This window comes from Hakea prostrata, chromosome 10 (genome assembly GCF_041222555.1).
Source record: "Hakea prostrata isolate BN-2017 chromosome 10, UWA_Hpros_2, whole genome shotgun sequence".
Lineage (NCBI taxonomy): Eukaryota > Viridiplantae > Streptophyta > Magnoliopsida > Proteales > Proteaceae > Hakea > Hakea prostrata.
This window is the reverse complement of record NC_142609.1, coordinates 34,330,648-34,351,058: the sequence shown is the minus strand read 5'-3', so window position 1 is coordinate 34,351,058 and position 20,411 is coordinate 34,330,648. Positions and strand designations below refer to the sequence as shown.

Genomic DNA, 20,411 nt, shown 5'->3' with positions numbered 1-20,411 from the left:
ATGGCGTGTGCAATTCCCATCAATTCAACAAAATCAGTTGGAGAAAGTAACAGATCTCATTGACCTCGCAAATATGGCATAGAATAATGAGGAAATCTAGTAATATTTTTGCCCCTAGGATGCCAAAAATATTCTTAGTATTCCCCTTCCTCTATTCAATGTTGAATCTGTCTACCACGTACTTTCCAACCGCAAATAGAAGGACCAACACTACTGAACATCCACGTCGGCCAACTAGTAGTTACAGTATCGAAGGAAGTTGGAAGCTGATTTGGAGGTTGAAGACCCTCCCCAAAATTCAAAATTTCTTGTGGAAATGTTGTGTGGGAGGTTTACCCACTACTGCCTAGTTTCAGAGAAGAAATATGAGGACTGATTCAATTTGCCAAGTATGTGGAGCATCAGAAGAGACCATTGACCATTTAATCCTTCATTGTGTCTATGTGGTTGGGTTCGACAATAGGGATTACTTTCTTGAATATGGGAGTACTTACAATGCCCTAGTGGATAGAACAATGGCGGAGATAATTCAGAAGGATAATTACAAGGGCATCCTATGGTGAGTCTTTCCAAATTTATTTGCTGGTACATTTGGAGAGCCTACATTATAGTTACACATGGTGAGGAGTAGATTTTCCCATTACAAAGATTGCACAAAGCACCTTCAAGGAACATTGGGCAGCCACATGTCCTAAAATTCAAGGAGTTAGGATGACAACAGTATGTACGTCCAATGGGAGGTGGGAGAAACCAATGGTTGGAAAGGTGAAAATTGCATGGATCCCAACATCATTAGAGGGAGGCATCGGTGTTGTGGCTTGAGACTCAAATATTTTGGCTATTTCAGAGAGAACAATAGTGGTCAGTGTGCTTCAATTAGAGGCTTTAGCTCTTTGGTTGGGGTTGGTATATGCCCTTGAAGAGGAGTTTTGTGTAGGTTATTGTAGAATCTGATCCATAGGAATTGATCAACTCTTTGCACCGTAAAATCCAGCTCAACGTGGAGGTTTGTTACAATTGTGCAGGATATCAAGGATATGAGTACTATGTTTAATTCTTGTATGTTTATGTTTTTACCAAGGTCACTCAACTCTATCATTGACACCTTGGCCAGGAAGGACTTCTTATTATAGTCAATGACAACATGACCATTATCCACTCTATGGTTGATTGAATTATGTATGAGAGGCTCCGCAGGTTTTCCACTGCTAAATGAATAAATTGAAGCTTACCCCCCACCCCCCCAAAAAAAAAAAAAAAAAAAAAAAAAAGAAAGAAAGAAAGAAAGAAAGAAAGAAAGAAAAAAGAATATATATATTGATAATTGAGTCTTAGTAGAAACATTCTCCTTTTTTCTAGAGGGAGGAGTAACGAACAAATTTGACTCGGCTCTCCTTGAGGTAGGATTATGTGCTACCCTTTACCTCCACTACCAAATGATCAAGTAGAGGGAATGGTCCCCTTTTGAGGTCTAACTATGTGGAACCTCTCTCCAGTTGTCCAATGCCCTCCCATCCTGAATGAATGGTGGTAGGGAATAAATGGCAGAGTATACTGTTAACCACAATGAAACTACTTAAAGTACCAATAATAGATCAGTTAATAGTAGAGAAATGACATTAGGCAAGGGTATGTGTGTCCAAATGCATAGTACAACTCAAGACCCTATACCTATGTTGATCCAGTATTAGTATCCCAAACCTATAAAGGATGTGGCTACCAGTAATTAAAAGTAAAAAGGGGAAGATAATTGTTCGATAACGTGCGAAACAATACGATAGTATACATGGAAGCATTAGCATAATCTGAATCATCCAATTCCCCCTGCCCTTCTTTTTTTTCTCTACTAAATATGTAGGGGGGGGGGGGGAAGCTTACTTTCATATTAGTCATTTCTCTATGCAAGAAGCCTTACTCAGAAGAAAGAAAAAGAAAACAAAATTTGATAACACTCCATTCTATTAACTTTCAAGACATTTTTTTTTGGTGAAAGAAAAAAATATCTTACAACCATAACTTACAGTATATATAAAGCTATACAAGCCCCAGAACTCAAACCCCAAAGCAATTCTCACACCAAGACAGAACCAAACACACTCTCTTCTTCCCTAACCATTCCAGCTTAATCTAATGAGTTAAGGAATTTTATCAAACCTGCTTAATCTAATGAATTAAGGAATTTTGTCAAACCTGCCAATTCCCGTGCAACCATGGTTGTGCCATCTCCAATCGAGATGGGTATGCAAGGCACTATTGGATCTGTTATCCTACAAGAGATTGACTACTACATGAGACTTGAGAAGACCTTAACTTCATATTACAGACATCACTTTCATTAGTAATGGTTCCAACACAAGTTTAGTAGCAGGCACCTACCAAGAATCTGTTCTCTACTGAAGGTTGCTGATAATAATCTGAACCCAATGGAAAACCCAACTTCTCTTATAGAAACTTGAAGGCTGATCTGAAAAAGTAACAGCTTTAGCTAAAGCTTTTGGAGAGCTTTGAGAAAGAGAGCTTCCGAATCCGGACAGTGATTAAGTTCGACCATGGTTTCTCATAGCTTTCACATTTTAGATCAATAACTTCTGCATTGTAAGATCCTCTCTTCCAAGTTCGCTTTTTGTTATAACCATTATTGATAACAACATCATCAGATCCAAGCATTGGGATAGTATGTGAGTTGTTTTGGAAAATTGATCCTGTTTTTCGATTACTTTCAAGGCCTCCATGGTCATTGTTGTTGCCACTAGTGCTTGCTTCATCTACTGCAGTTTTTCTGGAATGCTTTCCAAGCCTAGAAGCACAAAGAACAGACACTGGGTTTCTTGAAGTTGCTCTTACAGTAGGTTTTGGTGATTTTGGTAACTGTGGTGGTGTTTTGACAGAAGCCAGTTCCTTATTGACCAAGGAAATGATAGTCCCAGTGGCCCCTACCCTAACAGAGCTCCTACCACTGGCATTCATCCCTTCAAGTCTTGAAATCATGTTATCCATCTTTCCTCAATTTAATGTATCTGTCCTCACTCACAGGAAGAACCAGACTCTGCTTTGTCCTCCAAAATTCCACCACATAGAAACCTTATCAGTTACTCTGTACATTAGAAGTTAGATGCAGACTTTAGTATATAGTCATAGGGCAAGGATTTGGTTCAAATTGGAATAGAAATCCATCAAAACAATTCAAGAAATCTTAAGAAGAAAATGAAAAATGTAGACAGAAAATTTTACAATTTCTAACCGATGTCACAAAGACATAAACACTAACAGAACAGAGTTTTAGCATGGAAATGAATATCCCAAAAGCTCAATAAGGTTACCAAATAGAAAGGATGCCATTAGGAATTGGGTAATTACAAACCCTAAAACCTGTGTAGAGAAGAAAATTTCAGATAACTCTACTGGGAGATTCTTGACTAACCCAACAAAGAAATTACCAAATAGAAAGGATGCAATTAGGAATTGGGTAATTACAAACCCTAAATTCCAGATTCCAGATTCCAGATTGAAAAGGAAAAACAACATACATCAAATCTACTTTAAATCGTAGATGGTGAATGACAGGGACAAGACATGGTTCTATATTCTAATAACAAATTTAAAGGTTGAAACTGAAGAATGACTACTTACAAATTGATTCATTTTCCTTGTCCTAAAAAATACAAATCATCGATGGCCTCAAGAACCCAAGAAGAAAAGTGATCATCATTTAGTAGATCTTAAAACAGCACTAGCAGATCAGTTAACTGAACATAAATACCAAAATATTTGATCAAGTGTGAGTGATAAGGTACACTGTAAAAGGCAATGAAGGAAAAATTATACCTCTGCTCCAATTATCCATAGCAATTCTTCAAATGGATCTTCTCCCACCATATTTTCCCACGGTTGAACTCTCTTCCCATTTAAATTAAAAACTCGATTGTTTTGCTTGTGTGGACAGTGGATCCTCCCAACATCAGTTTACTGAATCGGTATCTTCTAACGGTTCTCATTTTTTTTTTTTTTTTGGAGTGGTGGTTACTGGTTAGGAGTGGAGAGTCCAACCAAAAATAAGTTGGGGGTGGAAAGAGAAAGGAGGAATTGGGATCCTGTGGGTCGAGGGAGTATTCGGATTCCGGAAGGAAGAGCAAGGATGTAAAGCGCGTCTGAATCCCATCACTCATTGGGTACTTACTCATTGAGAATATTTTTTTTTTTGGAAAAAAAAATGATTTTTTCCTATATTGGGAAGAGAATATTATATAATACGGGAGGGGTTACGCCCCTAGTCTCCAAAGGATTCAAAACTTTGATCTCATATTTGGAGGTGTTGATTTTTTACCAACTGGGACACCCCTTAAGGTTATCAAACCGACGACTACACAACATTGTCCAGGGGTCATTCACCAACCAAGCTGTATGAAGGGTTGATGGATCCAAAATTATGAACCATATAGACATTTAGCTCCACCATTTTAATTTCACGAGATTTGCCTACCACACATGGGAGTGATGGCATGTTATTACTTACATAAATTGATGGGAATCTAAGGAGTCAAGGTCTTGGATGATTCCTACAATCCATTTAGGAGTCAAGTACCTACCATCCAACCAATGATGGGTTAGTAAAGCGGTTAAAGGCCCAACCTCCCTAGGGGAAGTCTTGGGTTCGCACCCAATCGGCGGCATTAATTATATAAAAGCTCACTTGAGGATGTAATCAAGGTGCGCGCAAGGCCCGGATGAACCTCATATCCAAAAAAAAAAAAAAGTACCTACCATCCAAGGACTCTTCATGTATGTGATCGGATGTGAAGCATTCAGATAGAATTCAACATGTGGGTACCACTCTTGTTTATGTCTCCCAAAAAGAACAAAAGATACACATTTTGTGAGCATTAAATGGCAGCTTGCATGACTATCGTGTATCAAAATTGTTAAAACAAACATCTATGAAATAACGAATTGAGAAAGAAACAAAAACAAAAACACAGAGGTTTAAAGTAGTTCACACACCGATATGATGTGCTATGTCTATAGGCAAAGAAGAAGGATTTCTCCACTTTATAAAAAGAGATTTCACAACCAATCGCCAAGAATGACGTTACAAGAACTTTCACAAAAAACCCTAATAAAATTTTTCAAATCTCTCAATAATATGGTTGACATACATAAAATACATATATATATACATACATATATATATATATATATATATATATATATATATATATATATATTTCAATTGGGTTGATCCGGCCCAAACCTTTTACTTCTACCACAAATCTTTGCAAACGGATTATTTGGGTTGTCCACTAAAATATGTGGATTTAGATCCATCTTTCAAATTGAGTAAAAGAATTCAGATTAACATAGGATCATACTTGAAACCACCAAGTAGGCTTTGGAGGGCTTACTAGAGATTATGATGGTAAATATTACAATTCCGCTTTGCAGTCTTGTTGAGACCATACTGCTTTGTTAGCAAAGGCACTAGCAATCCGTAAAGTTTTACTTTTAGCTAAGGAACAACAACTGAATAAAATCATTATTGTTAACGTAGGGGTGATCGATCTACTAGGTTTTACCAAAGCAAGCAAGATAGGAGACATAATTTGATTACGGAGTTCGGTTCGAGGACCTACGTCTCCGGGACTCTGGTATGAGTCCAATCTACTATGGAATTCGTTCGAATACACTTACAGATCAGAGAAAACACGGCAAGAATAATGGTAATCAAATGGAACTAAATAGCTCCTCCTCAAGCCATCGAAAGCACACCATAACGCTGGCAGCAGCTCCGATTTACAGCAGCAAGAACTCCTCCTCCGATCAAGATCACAAGTCTCCGTGAATGAAGAACAGAGAAGAAAGAAACCCTCTTCGTGACCCAAAAAACCCCCAAATTGATTTGCATACATCCAAATGAATGAACCAAACCATATGAGATATATACAACACATGTGAACCAAGCCAGTTCAAAAAGAACTAGCTCAACTCAATAATGAACCGAAAAGACTAGACTGGACTTCAACTGTCATCGTCCAAGTGTACCTGCAAGACACAAAAGAAAAGACCAACAATACAAAGCAAACACAAATATGCAAAATACCTAGACATGTGCAACTAATCATGCAACAACAAAGGACTACCTGTAGGCACACCATGCAACAAATGCAACAGGTAGAGAAGCCCCTAAACAACAGCTCACAATTCACAACTCAACCAAATACCATGGAGAGTAAACATGCACAAACTAGGCATACATCTCATAAAAGAGATAAAACAAATAAGAGCTGTAAAAAATTGGGCAGCATCTCCCCTAAAAATGCAACAAATGCAAACCTGATAAACAGAAAAGATGGCAAGACACACACCACCATCTAAAAGAACAAGTAATATACAACTCAAGACTACATAAAATATATAAAACTAAGAAACAACATCACCAACTCCCAACAAATCAAGACAATGTAAAAACTTGGAAAGAGGCAATGCCTTAGTACCACAATTTGCAGGATTATGCTCAGTACTTACTTTTTCATTCAAAAGCACACTATCAGTTATTCTCTCTCTAAGGAAGAAGTACTTAATATCAATGTGTTTGGTCCTATCATGATAAACTAGGTTTTTACACAAGAAAATAGTACTTTGATTATCAACAAATACAATAAGCTAATTCTTTAAAACACCTAATTCACATAACAAGCCATTTAACCATATGCACTCCTTCACACACTCAGATGCAGCAACAAGCTCAGCCTCTGTAGTAGACAAGGCAACTAAAGGCTATTGTTGCACCGTTCAACTGATGCAATTACCAAATAACATGAAGAAATAAGAAGATAATGATTTCCTGTTATCTTTATTACTAGCATAATCGAGTCCAGTATATCCTTCAAGAATTAGGTCACCAGAACTTAAACACAAGACCTTTATGAACAATACCTCTCAAATATCTCAAGAGCCACTTGAGAGCAAGCCAATGCTCCTTACTAGGATTGGACATAAATCTACTCAATACACTAACAACATGAGCAATATCAGGTCTAGTACATATCATGAGATACATAAGAGAACCTAAAAGACTAGAATAAGGGATTTTAGACATTTCAATTTTTTCAAAACTATTTCTAGGACAATGATCATTAGAAAGTTTAAAATGTGCAGCTAAAGGAACATTAACAGATTTATAATTTAACATATTAAATTTCTCAAGAACATTTAGCAAATATAAACTTTGACAGACAAATATTGTGTCCTCCCCCTTACTCTTATAAATTTCAATCCCCAACACCTTTTTGGCTGTCCCAAGTTCCTTCATTTTTAATTCAGACTTTAGCTTGTCTTTCACATCTTGAATAAGATTAGAATCAACAGAAGCAATCAATATATCATCAACATAAAGTATTAGATACAAAACAACAGAATTTGAAATGAAGAAAATAGAAGCAACTGTCATAAACACTTTTCTTAAAACTAACACTCAAAACAAATGAATCAAACCATTTGTTCCATTGCCTAGGGGCTTGTTTGAGTCCATAGAGGGATTTCTTCAACAAACAAGCTTGAGTCTCATCTCTTGCTGTAACAACCCCCGGTTTTCTAACCCGGAATCCGTATTGCAGGCGAGAACCCGAAGGTCTAGTCGGATTAATTTTGTGGAGTGTCCAAATAGAAGTCCATGATCCATATCCATAACCCATGGATCTGGATTCTCTTGTTGAAGAACCTGCCTTACTGGGAAGTTGGATCTTTGGTAGAAGGCAAGTGGTGTTTGGAGATGTCCGGAATGAAGGTAAGACATCCCCCATGTGTTGTTTAGGGCTAGGTTGTGTTTGGGTTTCAATCCCCTGAGCAAAGCACCCTTGTATAGCAATATACTTGGGGGCGGTTGCTAGTGGCGGTTGATTAAACCAAGCGACCGCCTTAAGCGACCGCTCGGTTCTGCTTGCGAGAAAATGCCCTATTTTGCCCCTTTTTGTTATAAATAGCAACCCTCGCCCTATTAACGCATTATTATGTTCGGGATTGCTATTTTGAGCGATTAGGCGGCAGTGGAAACGTGCTGGAAGGTGGGCAAAGTGATGTTAATGATCTAGAATCTCTTCCCTTCTATTCTTGGTGATTCTAGTTAAGGTAATGAATCTCCATCTGCAATTCTCTTCTTTTTAATCTCTATTTGATTTTAACCCATCCCCATTTTGTTAGTGGTTACCCAATTGATTTGTTGTAATCCCTTTTCAATGTTCTTGATGAGATCCTGTCCAGAAACGAATCCCCGCATTTGTTTAATGGATGGATCCTATCAAGGGGAATGATTTGGGTAATAAATCTTTGTTAATTTTAGGGTTTCTTGTTACCCCCTTATTCTAGACCTATTAAAGCTTGGAATTCGGACTAAGATCATCCCAAAACGGATTGAAATCGGATGATAAAAAGTCTTATTTTCGGAGTTGGACATTGAAACAGGGCGCGTGGAGGTCGCTAACAGCACAACCGCCACAAGCAACGATGATGTAGGTTTGATTTTGGATTTGTTTTGACTCTTGACTCTTATACATTCTTGTAACCCTATGCCTAGGTGTTCTCTGTTTCAAATAAAAGTCTTATAATAGTTTTTGGATTGCAAGTTAGAGGACTTCTACTAAATTACAGGTAAGGACATGCATTCTTATTTATATGCAATTACATATACATGATGATTCAGCTGTTCTATTTACTATTCTTTGATCATGTAACTTGCGTAATTGTATAAAGCATGTGAATCTTATTGTATACTTGCGTTAGTGGTGTCTTGATGTACTCATCTTTATGATATTGCACAACGCCATGGTATGATAAAGAGTGATGTAGTGTAGTTGTGATGGAGGAGGTATTCCATTGGGATATATTGGCTAGGGATATCGGAGGGTTGTTGTATGGGACACATGCTCACGATGCCTCTAGCACTATCATGATTACTTGATGACATACCTAGGAGAGTCTAAAATTGCATGGCTAGGTACCCCACATGTAACCCCGCGGGAATGAAGCCGGTGACCCGTGACAATGGTGACGTGACTATGTTTCATCCATAGCGGTAACCACCGGCGGAGACTTAGTGGTCCACGTTGGTCATGCAATGGTAGGGTTGCATATGTAGGGTTGGGCTCATGGACGTCAAGGAACGGACCGGGTGTCGTGAGGAGTCAGAGAACATCCGCCCCAACAATATGTGGATGACCATAGGGTGAAGGAATGAGTCCAACAGGAGCGACCGTGAGGGTTCCACCCTAGGTTGCGAAGGATCGAACCAAGTTGGTTGGTGCCATAGGGGAAGTATCTGGACTCCATATAGTATGTTACCATTATGACTTGCATTGGATTAGAAAACCCCGACAGACCATTGCCAATGGTCGTGGTGAGAGAGTGTGACAACCCCCACCATGGTTTGAGAGCTAGGTGTGGACTTTCCCCTCCGGGATCCCACAGAGGTAACGTCCGCCGGATCGAGTGACTAGACCCACCCAGAGGAGGGCTGGTGATATCTTAAAGCATGTCGCATTAGAGACTTGCATAGTTAGATCTTAGTAATCATTCATATTTCGCATACCATTCATATCATCATATATGCATTCATGGATTGTATTGATATATATATGAGAAGTGCACCCGAGTTCGGAACTCACTCCTCATGTATATATATATGAGTTGTATAGATGGTGGCTCAACGTGGAAGTTGGAGGTGATTCATATGAAAGAGCCTCGATGAAGGATGGAGGCAGACAGGGACATGGACTTGCAGAGCATGGAGCCTCCGAAGATGCTGTGGCACTTAGCACCCATTGATGGCCGGACGATCCCAGGATTTGATGATCGTGTGGAGAAAGATTGGAGGACATCTTACTTGCTAATTTAGGAAACTAGTTTTTAGATTTAGAAAAGAAAACCAAAGAGAAGATTATTTAGTTTATGATTTGCTCCCTGAACTCCAATTATATTTGATTCTGATTCTTTCTTTAATCTTTCTTGGATATTTATTGGAGATTTGGACTCGAACCTTTTATTAATTATGCACTATCTTGCTCTTATTACATGTATTTGTATTATTATTATTGATAGACTAAAACCGTGGATCGGACGGATCACACCCACGGGTTGTCGGGCGGATAACCGAGGCCGACGGGCGGGGTGTGACACTTGCTGCCGAGATGCTTAAAGGAAGTTGCACATAAATCCTTTCTTCTAAGTTGCCATGAAGAAAGACAGTTTTGACGTCCATATGCTCTATTGTCATTTTTGTCTGAGCAACTAGGGACAACAACAACCTTATAGTCTTATTGTCACATCCACCCAGCCGGTACCTGGCATGCCCAAGAGTGTGTCCACAGCCCTGAAGAACAAGTATCGAGGAAATCATCCTCCCACATGCACAATAATATAATCATGAGCAGAATATAATCAATGTGTAATAATATAAACAAAGCTCTACATATTAAAAATATTTTCCTAAGAAGAATAATTATTGGAGTAGATCACCAAAGCTCCTACATATTATATATAAGAACAAATTGCATTGGCACCCCAAAATGGAGGCCTTAAAGCATTGACACCCCAATTTATGTTTAAAAAACACAGATCCCAAAATTGAATTTTCATTGGATATATTTGTCCAATTTATCAATGAAAATAGTCAAGATACTATTTATTATAGGGATATTTTTGGAATTGAAACAAAATAAACATTGATTTAATTGTTTTCAGTGATAAAATTGGACAAATATATCCAAAAAAAAAAATCAATTTTGGATCTTTGTATTTTTTAAATATAAAGTAGGGTGTCAGTGCTTTAAGGCCTCCATTTTAGGGTTCCGGTGCAATTTGCTCTATATATAAAGTCTTATAAATACTCTTTAGTATGTCTTATTTATATTGTTGCGTTAGTCACTGTTTTGCGAGACCACCCAACCGCCGATTCAGTTGGTTCAGCTGGCTCAACAATTGAATCAACCGTTGGTTAGGTATAAAACTTGATTGAGTGACCCACCTTCAGATGTTCTCAAGCAAAACCTGATCGAGCAATTTAAATTAGTTATATCATTTAGCAGCATGACAAATTACTTGTGGAGTAGGAAAACCTACTAACCAGAGTCTCCAACAATGCTCAACCTGATTCGCAAGCAAGGGGCTCGTGTTATGGGTAGACCATCCAACTGCCTATTAAGGTCGGCTCAACCATCGAACCAAGCGTGGGTCAGCTATAATTCGAAGGCCAACTGATCCTCACTACACAATCACAATAGGAGATCCAACGGTTGAAAGAAAGCCAGCTCAAACACCAGATGACGTAAATAAGGTAAACGCAAGAGAGGAGGTAAAACTCATAATTCACTGTTGAGCTTGAACTAATTTTCCTGCCTCCTCTGCAATTGTGAATTAGGGAGCTTTGTAACTTGAGCATAGATTGCCGCTCACTCCGATCGACTCTGTGTCTAATGATTTGTGCACGTGCTTGCAGAGTAGAAGTCAATTCATCGTGAGGTAGTTCCAAAAATCAACGCTGGTCATAACTAATTCAAATCACCGATTGTTGGTCTAGTAGATTCAACCATCAAGGAAGATTTAACACCAGTGGACCGGGGGCCATGGCCCCCTGGATTTTTGAAATTTTAAAAATGCTTACATATTTTCCTAATTTTTCTCACTTGACATGTGAAATACCACTATTTGGTCCCCTCCAAAAATTAAAAATATAGATGATGGGTACAAATGTCATTCTTAATCATAATCTAATGATTATCATTAAATCCCTTAGTTTTAAGGAATAAAAGGTTAAATTCTAATTAAAAACTAACTCACGCATCCATGAATTTTTCCCATATTCTCTCTCATATTTTCATTCCTATTTATTCTCTCATGAATCTCCTCTTTTATTCTTTTTTCCCCCCTCACATGTCTCACAAAATTTTGGAGTAATTAACAGACATTGGAATTCTCCTAAATCTTTTTCACAATTATCAGTATTCACTTTCTCTTTTTCAAATTATTCTCTCTCTCTCTCTCACTCACAATTTTTCTAGTATTCATTTCATAAAGTATAATTTTATTTTTTTTATTTAGTTGTTCTTTCTTTCTCCTAAATTTTTTTCCTACTAATAGCAATTTAAATCTAGTTAGAATTCAGCCATTGATTTTATTAGATCTAATCATAATCATTGATTTTTTTTTTTTTTGTTTTAATCCTTAAACTTTTTTCTAAAATTTCATTCGTATTAATAGAAATTCAAATCTCACTTAGAATTTCAACTTAATTTACCTAAATTTTTAATGTAGGCCCCACACGTCAAAATATAATAAAAATATTATAAGATGGGACCCACGGTGGGTCCCGCATTGGCCCAAGTATATTCGGCCCCCCAATGTTTACTCCTGCTCCGCCCCTGCTGAGGCATATTAATATCCCCATCTCCCGGCTTAATAAAGTCCCTTTGTACCAAAAAAAAAAAAAAATTCATCAGCACGAGATATATGAACAAAGAAAGAAGAATTGGAACAACATTATCGAAGGATATGCTAATGCTAACTAGGCCTATTGATCAAAGTCAAATACCGATTCCTATATATTTATGTGAGGGAACTTGTTAGAGAACTAAGAAAAAAAGTGTTGTAAGTTCTCTACAAAAGTTGAGTAATGGCCCATTGGGCGTGGCATCTATAATAGTGAACTTGTATAGATTAGATCTCTACTTCAAGAACTTGGAGTTGATTGATCTAGTTTATCAATGGGGTAGCCTGCAACTCAGTATTCCACGAAAAGACCAAGCACATTGAGATAGATTGTTATTTTATTCATGAGAAAGTTTAAGATGAGTATAAGAAGAAACTCTATTTATAAGAAGTGAAGATAACCTATAGATATTTTAACAAAACCTCTATCCAAAAGTGTTTGGCAACTTGGACCTTAGAAGTAATGTTTTTATCCAACTAGATGGAGGAGTGTTGTAGCCACTCAGGTTAACTAGGCAAAGTTTGGATCAGCAACCTTGACGGTGCTCCTCAAACACTTACCAACCACGAATAGCACATCGTAATTTTTTTTTTATTTGTGGGTCTTAGATGATTTTGTGGTTGAAAAATGTTAGGAGAGCACTTAACGAAAAAAGTGCTCCCTATCAAGAGAGATGATCCGAATTCTCCTAAGCATAGGTAATACGTCCAATATTCTGGAGTCCGGCAATAAGACTATGTTAATTTAGCCAAAAAAAAAAAAATTGTTATGATAACATGCATTAGAACGGGCTAGCTTGCGTGCACTTTGATTTCATCCTCAAGGGGTGTTTGTCATCCGCAAGAGTTGAACCCATGACCTCTCCACTGAGAAGTATGGATCTTACCGGTCTACCAACCCTACATTAACAAATAAATATGCAACTAAGAATTTTGGTCCTTAGAAGGATTGATTTTTAAAGGATTTCCAAAAATACAAGGAAGGAAGGTGGTTGGGAAGAGTTTGGATCTCCTCCTCATGAGGCGATAATAATGTGTTTTTTTACAACACAATAATAGTTGAACTCACATATAAATATTAATAAAATAAATCATATAGAAGGATCCACGTGGTCCCTCTGAACGCATTGTTCCGTTGGGAGGGTATCCATGTCCACGTCAGGTTACTCATTAATAAGTGTAACTTATTGTTGCATCAAGATTGGTAACAAAAAAAAAATTGTCGCATCAAGATTTCACGTACAATCCAACGGTTAGAAATTAAAATGATCTTATCATTTCCATGTTGATGTTTAAATCGGCATACTTAGAATTGTCCACGTAGGAATATCTTTTTCATTCAAAATTGAATAATTTTCTTGGGCGCAGAAATAACCGTTAACCCACCACAAAAACCGTCTATGCAACTATTTCACAGAGCTCGAATTGCGTTTCTCTTACGCTCCTAGATCTCACTTCCGCTTTTTTCTCTTGTTTGGAAGATTCAAATATATGTTTGAGCTCAAGCTTCTGATTCGGAGAAAAAAAAAACCCTCATTCCTTTTAGTTCCTTCCTGTGGTTACTCTGATTAGTAGCATTTGCTGCCACAATGAGCTCACGAACTTCGAAACAATCAAAACCAGCGAAGGGGATGGCATCGTCTTCACCAGCTTCAAGATCACGATCTTCCTGTTCCTTTTCTTCTAACCTCGCCATGATTGAATTGAAGCTGCGAATCCTTGATTCCCTCGCCAAGCTCTCCGACCGAGACACATACAATATCGCAGTCGAAGACCTTGAGAAGATCATCCAAACCCTTGCCCCTAATGGAAATGGCGTCTCGATGCTCCTCAAATGCCTTAACGAAGCTTTGGATGATCCAAAACCTACCGTTAGAAAGGAATCCCTGCGTCTCCTCACCCTTCTCTGCTCCACCCACTCCGATTACGCCTTCACCCATATCACCAAAATTATTTCCCACATTGTAAGGAGGCTCAGAGACCCAGATTCTGGGGTTCGCGACTCTTGCTGCGATGCCATCGGAAGTTTATCATCTCAGTACCTACGCAATGATGTTAAGAATGGGAATCTTGGGTCCGTCGTGTCATTGTTCATGAAGCCCCTGTTTGAGGCAATGAGAGAGCAGAACAAGGTAGTCCAGGCTGGGGCTGCAACGTGTATGGTGAAGATCGTTGATTCCGCCACAGACCCGCCTGTTGCCGCATTCCAGAAGCTGTGCCCCAGGGTCTCCAAGTACCTAAGCAGTCAAAACTTCGTCGCCAAGGCTGCGCTTCTGGCTGTTGTCGCTAGTCTGTCTCAGGTTGGTTCAATCTTCAATGTAGTTTCTGTTGTCAATTTGGTCGAATTGAACAGCTATCCTAAGTAAAACGTAGGACTTGCTATATTATTTCAGAAACCTAGTCCTATTTAAACAATTCCTGTTTACTTTATCTAAGCTGATTTGATTTTAATAGAAGGATAGTAAGTATTGAGAACGGATGCACAACCATGAAGAAGAACAATAACCACAGCAGAAGAAAACCCTAAACCAAAGGAAAAGCACGGCCATTGTCAAAAAACAACTAGAGAAAATCTCACTATGTGAAAAATAGTCACAATCACACCAACAACTCTCTCACAACCCGCAGCTCCAATACATCCAGTTCAGCACACAATGACTCATACCTTATATCTTCTAAACAACAGAAAGAAAGAAAGGAATTTAATTCGAGTCAAATACAGTGCTTAACCTTGATTTGGATTGATAAAACCAAAGGCTTGGATCTTCCTATATATAGGTTTCATTCTTGCCTTCTTTTCTTACCATTCCAATGTGGGATAAAAAAAATCTTCATTCTTTATTTTTAATCAAACCCAACAGTAAGCAAGTTCTCATTTGATCTGAGTTTTTACTTTCTTTTCTTCTTTTTTCCCCCCTTGTGAACAATGTTATTCAGTGGATGTGTTGTGATCCCTATTTTCATGTCTGCACTTCATGCATGGATATTTGATAAATGCATTATTTTGGCTGTAGATGGTAGGCCAACAAAGTTCAGTTGTAAGCTAAAGGATGTGATCTTAGAACTTCTAATGAAGCAGAGTTCTCAATTTGTAATGATATTAGGTACTGTAAATTGCAGGTAGGGGCAATTTCATCACAAAGCTTGGCATTGTTCCTGAAAAGCATTCACGAGTGTCTCAATAGTACAGATTGGGCTACACGTAAGGCTGCTTGCGATACGTTGACTGATATAGCATCTCATTCAAGCCAGTTAATTGCAGATGGGACTGCTTCCACAATAACTATCCTTGAAGCTCACCGCTTTGATAAGGTAGTTTCCCTATATGATCTCTTGCATGCAGTTGCTGGTTTTATGGTGTGAAGTAAAGAAGTTCTATTTAGCTTGTAAAAGAGCACCAAATTTTGAACTTTTTGATTACTTTTATTCTTGAGGCAAAGTTTATATGACATTTGGAACAGAATAATTGATACTTGCAGCAGAAAAAGCAAGCTATTCTAAGGATTCGTCCATCACCACGTCATAAATATTTTTAACCAGGATGCTTTTCCAGAACTATGTGCTTTATTAGACATCGTGGGGTGGGTAAAAAAGGTTGGGAAAAATAAACATGTGGGATTCATATGTATTGGGGTGGGGGAATAGAAAAATAAAGGATTGAATGTTGTGGAGAAGTTTCAAATTTGAGTCCCACTTTTGTTGTATCCCACAATTTTCCACAAAGTCCCACCTATTTAGTGGGACTTTGAAAAGGGATGGGGTGGGAAAAGTAACATGTTACATCAGCAGACAAGCTTCCTCAATTTATGTAAAGCTTGTTTGCCCACTTTTCTACCCGATTGAACCAAACAAGCCATACCTTTGGACTTCATGGAAAAGTTTATTTTTTTCCACCCCTTTTCTCCCACCCCACTTCAGATTCAGCAAACAAACAGTGCCTTAAAGTACTTCTAAGAAAGAAAAGGTTGGAGATGGAGCAAAATTCTGAATAGAGACTTCCATTCACTGTTCTAGTTTTTGGCACGATGGCAATAAGGTTTCTTTGACATTGAACCACCATCTTCCTTACAAAAGCTAAAAAGAAAAATAAAAAATAAAAAAAGGACAATGGAAAGAAGTTCACAGAGTTTAGCTCATCAGGATGGATGAATTTTTGGTCTGAATTCCACTTGATGCAGTACAACTGTATTGTATAGGTTGCTATATTGTCTGCTTTGCCTATCAAATTATATGGAGTTTATTTCCTAGTTTATTTTTGGCTTGGAGTTTTCTACTGATAGCAATGCTGAAGGTTTTAAAAAACTTTATGCTTTGCTCTTTGTTGATGGCATTACTGAAGGTGAAGTTGCAACTCCTATTGTATCTTTTATTTTTCCATATGGGAATGCCCGAGCATTGAACCTGTACATCCTTTTCTGCTGATCTTTCAAGGGCACCATCCAATGCACAAGGCTTCTACCACTTCTGAGTTTGGAAGGGGTCACAATTACATAGCCTTACCCCTAGTTTCTCAGACAGTCTGTTTCAAGACTAAAACCTGTGACTGCTTGGTCAAAGCAAGCTCACCATTGTACCAAGGCCTACCCTTAAAGATTGTATATGATCTCATACTCCCTTTTCTTGGTCTATTTGGAAGGATGTGATTGCAAAACTTTCTAAGGCCAATGTCTGGCTGGCCCAAAGAACAAAAAAGTTGGTTTCTTGTTCGGAGGACGACTTTATAAGATATATCTGACAATTGGGGATGTCTTGTATTAAAAGTCCTGTGTGTTTGGAATTCCATTTGGTTGCCTATCATCCTTGTATGTTATGGGTATTTGTCTATCCATTAATAATGTGAATGCGTATTATTTTCAGGAAAAAAGTTAGGTTCTTTTGAATTACAATAATCTCTTGTATTTTAGGTGAAACCTGTAAGGGACAGCATAAAAGTGGCACTGCAGCAGTGGAAGAAGATTGGAGAGAAAGGGGAGCATGGAATTCCAGGTAAGCCTGGGATATGAATCATGGTCAATATGAAGAAATGCTCAATTACTGAAATTTATTGCTTCTGTTAATCTCTTTCTTCCTTCTCTCTCACGATTATTTTTTCAGATGACAAAAGTTCAAAGTCAATTGAGTTGGCTGGTGACTCCAATCCTTTTCAGACAACAATGGGTTCTTTGGAGGAGACATGTAATGGTTCCTCCTCTAGTTCTGATTCCTTCTCCAAAATCAAGGGCTGTGGTATTTCTGACAAAACAGTTCGGTTATTGAAAAAGAAGGCCCCTGTATTAACTGACAAGGATTTGAACCCTGAGTTCTTCCGGAAACTTGAAAGCAAGGGTTCTGAACATTTGCCTGTGGAAGTGGTTGTCCCTCTCAGATGTCCTAATTCTTCTAGTTCTCAAGCTGGGGAAGAATTGAAGATAACTAATAGAGATGTAAGGGACAGATCAAATCAAAATGTGAATCATCAAATAGTTCTTCAGGGATCTGGCAACATCAAATACCATCACCTTGATAAAGGAGCTGCTGCTGAGTTCAATAAGATACAAGAGCCCAATGGACGTCCACGGGATCAATGGAATAAAAAGGGACCATTGAGAGGAAAAGACATGAATGCTGTAGGGGCTGTTGAGCAGAGAACACCAAAAGGCAATGACGCAAAACCCATAAGGTTTGATGCTGATGGGATAAATGTAATTAATCACAGGGACAAATCTAATGTAAATACATGTTTCACCAAAATGGATGGTCTTTCTAAGGGATCTTTTGTGGATAGCAAGCGAAATTGGTTTGCTATTCAGGGACAGTTAGCACTTCTGGAGAAGCAGCAAAGTCACGTCATTGACATACTGCAGGTCTGTTTAATGAAGTTGCATTAGAATTTGGTTTGGGACACGTTTTGCTAATATTCTGAAATTGCAGGTTGCTAATATTCTGAAATTGCAGGACTTTATGGGTGGATCCCATGACAATATGATGACTTTGGAGAACAGGGTCCGGGGACTTGAGAGAGTTGTTGAGGACATGGAACGAGATTTAGGTGCGCCATCAGTTCGATATAGTAGTAACTTTGTACATAAAGTCTCTTCTACTCGGTTCTGCTGCAAGCATAATGGCCGCCTAGACTACCCTAGCACCCAGTTAAGCAGAGGTGGTGATGGGCAGTTTCCAACATCAGAGAGATTTCTCCCATCTGATTGTATAGTCTCAGATGTGAGGGGAAGGGACCCTCCTTGGATGTCTGGGGTGTCTGATGCACAGGACTCTTACGGCCATGGTGCTTCTAGAAATGTGAATATCAGCTCTAGAGGAGCTTCAGGTGGTGCTTTAAGTGAAGGTGGGCCATCTAGAGCCGAACATGATAGTGAACAGGTTGACTGGAGAGCTTGAGATCCTGACCTATTTAGCCTGGTGATGGGCAATTTCCAACATCAGAGAGATTTCTCCCATCTGATTGTATAGCCTCAGATGTGAGGGGAAGGGACCCTCCTTGGATATCTGGGGTGTCTGATGCACAGGACTCTTACGGCCATGGTGCTTCTAGAAATGTGAATATCAGCTCTAGAGGAGCTTCAGGTGGTGCTTTAAGTGAAGGTGGGCCATCTAGAGCCGAACATGATGGTGAACAGGTTGACTGGAGAGCTTGAGATCCTGGACCTATTTAGCCTGGTGAGGGGCCCTCTAGAAGCACTTTCTGACAAGCATCAAAGGATCCTAATCGGAAAGAAAACTTGGGAGCTGGAGAAGATGCTGAGCTGCAAAAGAAAAAAATTGTTATTCCAGGATTAACAGCCAAAGTTATGAGAGTGGACACTGTATCTCAGGGCATCTTGGAGTAGTGCTATGAAAGCCTTTCACGTTGGAGTCGGCATATGCAGAAATTTTTTCTATGGGGGATGATTGCTTTTGAAGCCAATGGACTTAGCAAATCCTGTAATGGATAATCTCCCTAATGAAGCCGCAGATGAGGTTTGCATGCTGTAGAACAGCTTCTGCTGGAACATAATTTGTTCTATGTTGGTTTCTCTTTGATTCAACAGGTTCGAGTTTCAAGACACCTTTACAATTCCTTTTCATTCATCAATATTCCATGACACATGATATCTCAAAAGTTCTTAACTATGTCATTGAAATTTGAAAATGATCCTTACCTGCTCCATGCAGATGAGGTTTGCATGCTGTAGGACAGCTTCTACTGGAACATAATTTGATCTATACTTCTATGTTGGTTTATCTTTGATTCAACAGGTTCGAGTTTCCAGACACCTTTACAATTCCTTTTTGTTCATCAATATTCCGTGACACATGATAATCTCAATAGTTCTTGACAATGTCATTGAAATTTGAAAATGGTCCTTACCTGCCCCAGTACATTTATTTCTATTGATTGAGATGTATGAGGCTCATGGAATTGGCATATCAAACATAATGTGATATTTTAAATTAGCATAATGCTTGAATTATACTGTGCATATGTGAGCATTGTCCTAGCTCATTGGTTTTGCACTCAAATTTTGTGAAGCCACCTAATGTTTTGTTTAAACATGGGAATTCTGGGGTTTTGAGAAGAAATATTAGAAATCTAATTTAAATTCCTTACTAATTCTCTCAGGGTTTCGTCATGAACAAGTTGCAACCTGAATCTGAAGCTGAAGCTGGTTTTGATCAAGTTCGACTCCTAGTACTGGTCATCAGAAATGCTTGAAGGGAAACATTGAAATTGGGCACTTTCATCTCTCAACATGACATTTCAGACATGAAAGATCTTCAGAGTGATCTTGTTCCCTCCCTCTGTCCTTCCCAAGATTGATATTGGCCAGGTTTTGGCCCGGTTTTGGGTTCATTTTTCCCTGTTGCACATAATTTCCTTTACCTACTGCACATGACCCTTTTAGCACATCAAAATAATAATATGGAAGATCTACAAAGATTTTCCATAATTCTGTTTCGAT

The 20,411-nt window shown here is 38.5% G+C and overlaps 1 protein-coding gene across 3 annotated transcripts; it reads left to right on the top strand.

Annotated features, from left to right (window-relative positions):
* Positions 1-13,881: 13,881 nt before the first annotated feature.
* LOC149002612 (microtubule-associated protein TORTIFOLIA1-like) lies at positions 13,882-20,092 on the top strand. 3 transcript variants are annotated; one of them, XR_016170398.1, is made up of 7 exons: positions 13,882-14,771; positions 15,592-15,783; positions 17,376-17,457; positions 17,566-18,314; positions 18,406-19,499; positions 19,624-19,707; positions 20,072-20,092. XR_016170398.1 is itself a non-coding variant. In XM_089138558.1 (5 exons), the coding sequence occupies exons 1-5, from the start codon at positions 14,061-14,063 to the stop codon at positions 18,847-18,849; spliced, it is 2,178 nt and encodes a 725-aa protein (XP_088994684.1). In that variant the 5' UTR covers positions 13,882-14,060; the 3' UTR covers positions 18,850-19,994. The 3 variants fall into 3 exon arrangements, 1 of the variants encoding a protein (XP_088994684.1); XR_016170397.1 differs by lacking the exon at positions 20,072-20,092 and having other exon boundaries at positions 19,624-19,994; XM_089138558.1 differs by lacking the exon at positions 20,072-20,092 and having other exon boundaries at positions 18,406-19,994.
* Positions 20,093-20,411: the final 319 nt, after the last annotated feature.

Coding starts and splice junctions, on each gene's coding strand:
- LOC149002612 (XM_089138558.1), top strand. CDS start 14,061: ATGAGCTCACGAACTTCGAAACAATCAAAACCAGCGAAGGGGATGGCA. Junction 14,772..15,591: donor TTGTCGCTAGTCTGTCTCAG/GTTGGTTCAATC, acceptor TGTAAATTGCAG/GTAGGGGCAATTTCATCACA. Junction 15,784..17,375: donor AAGCTCACCGCTTTGATAAG/GTAGTTTCCCTA, acceptor CTTGTATTTTAG/GTGAAACCTGTAAGGGACAG.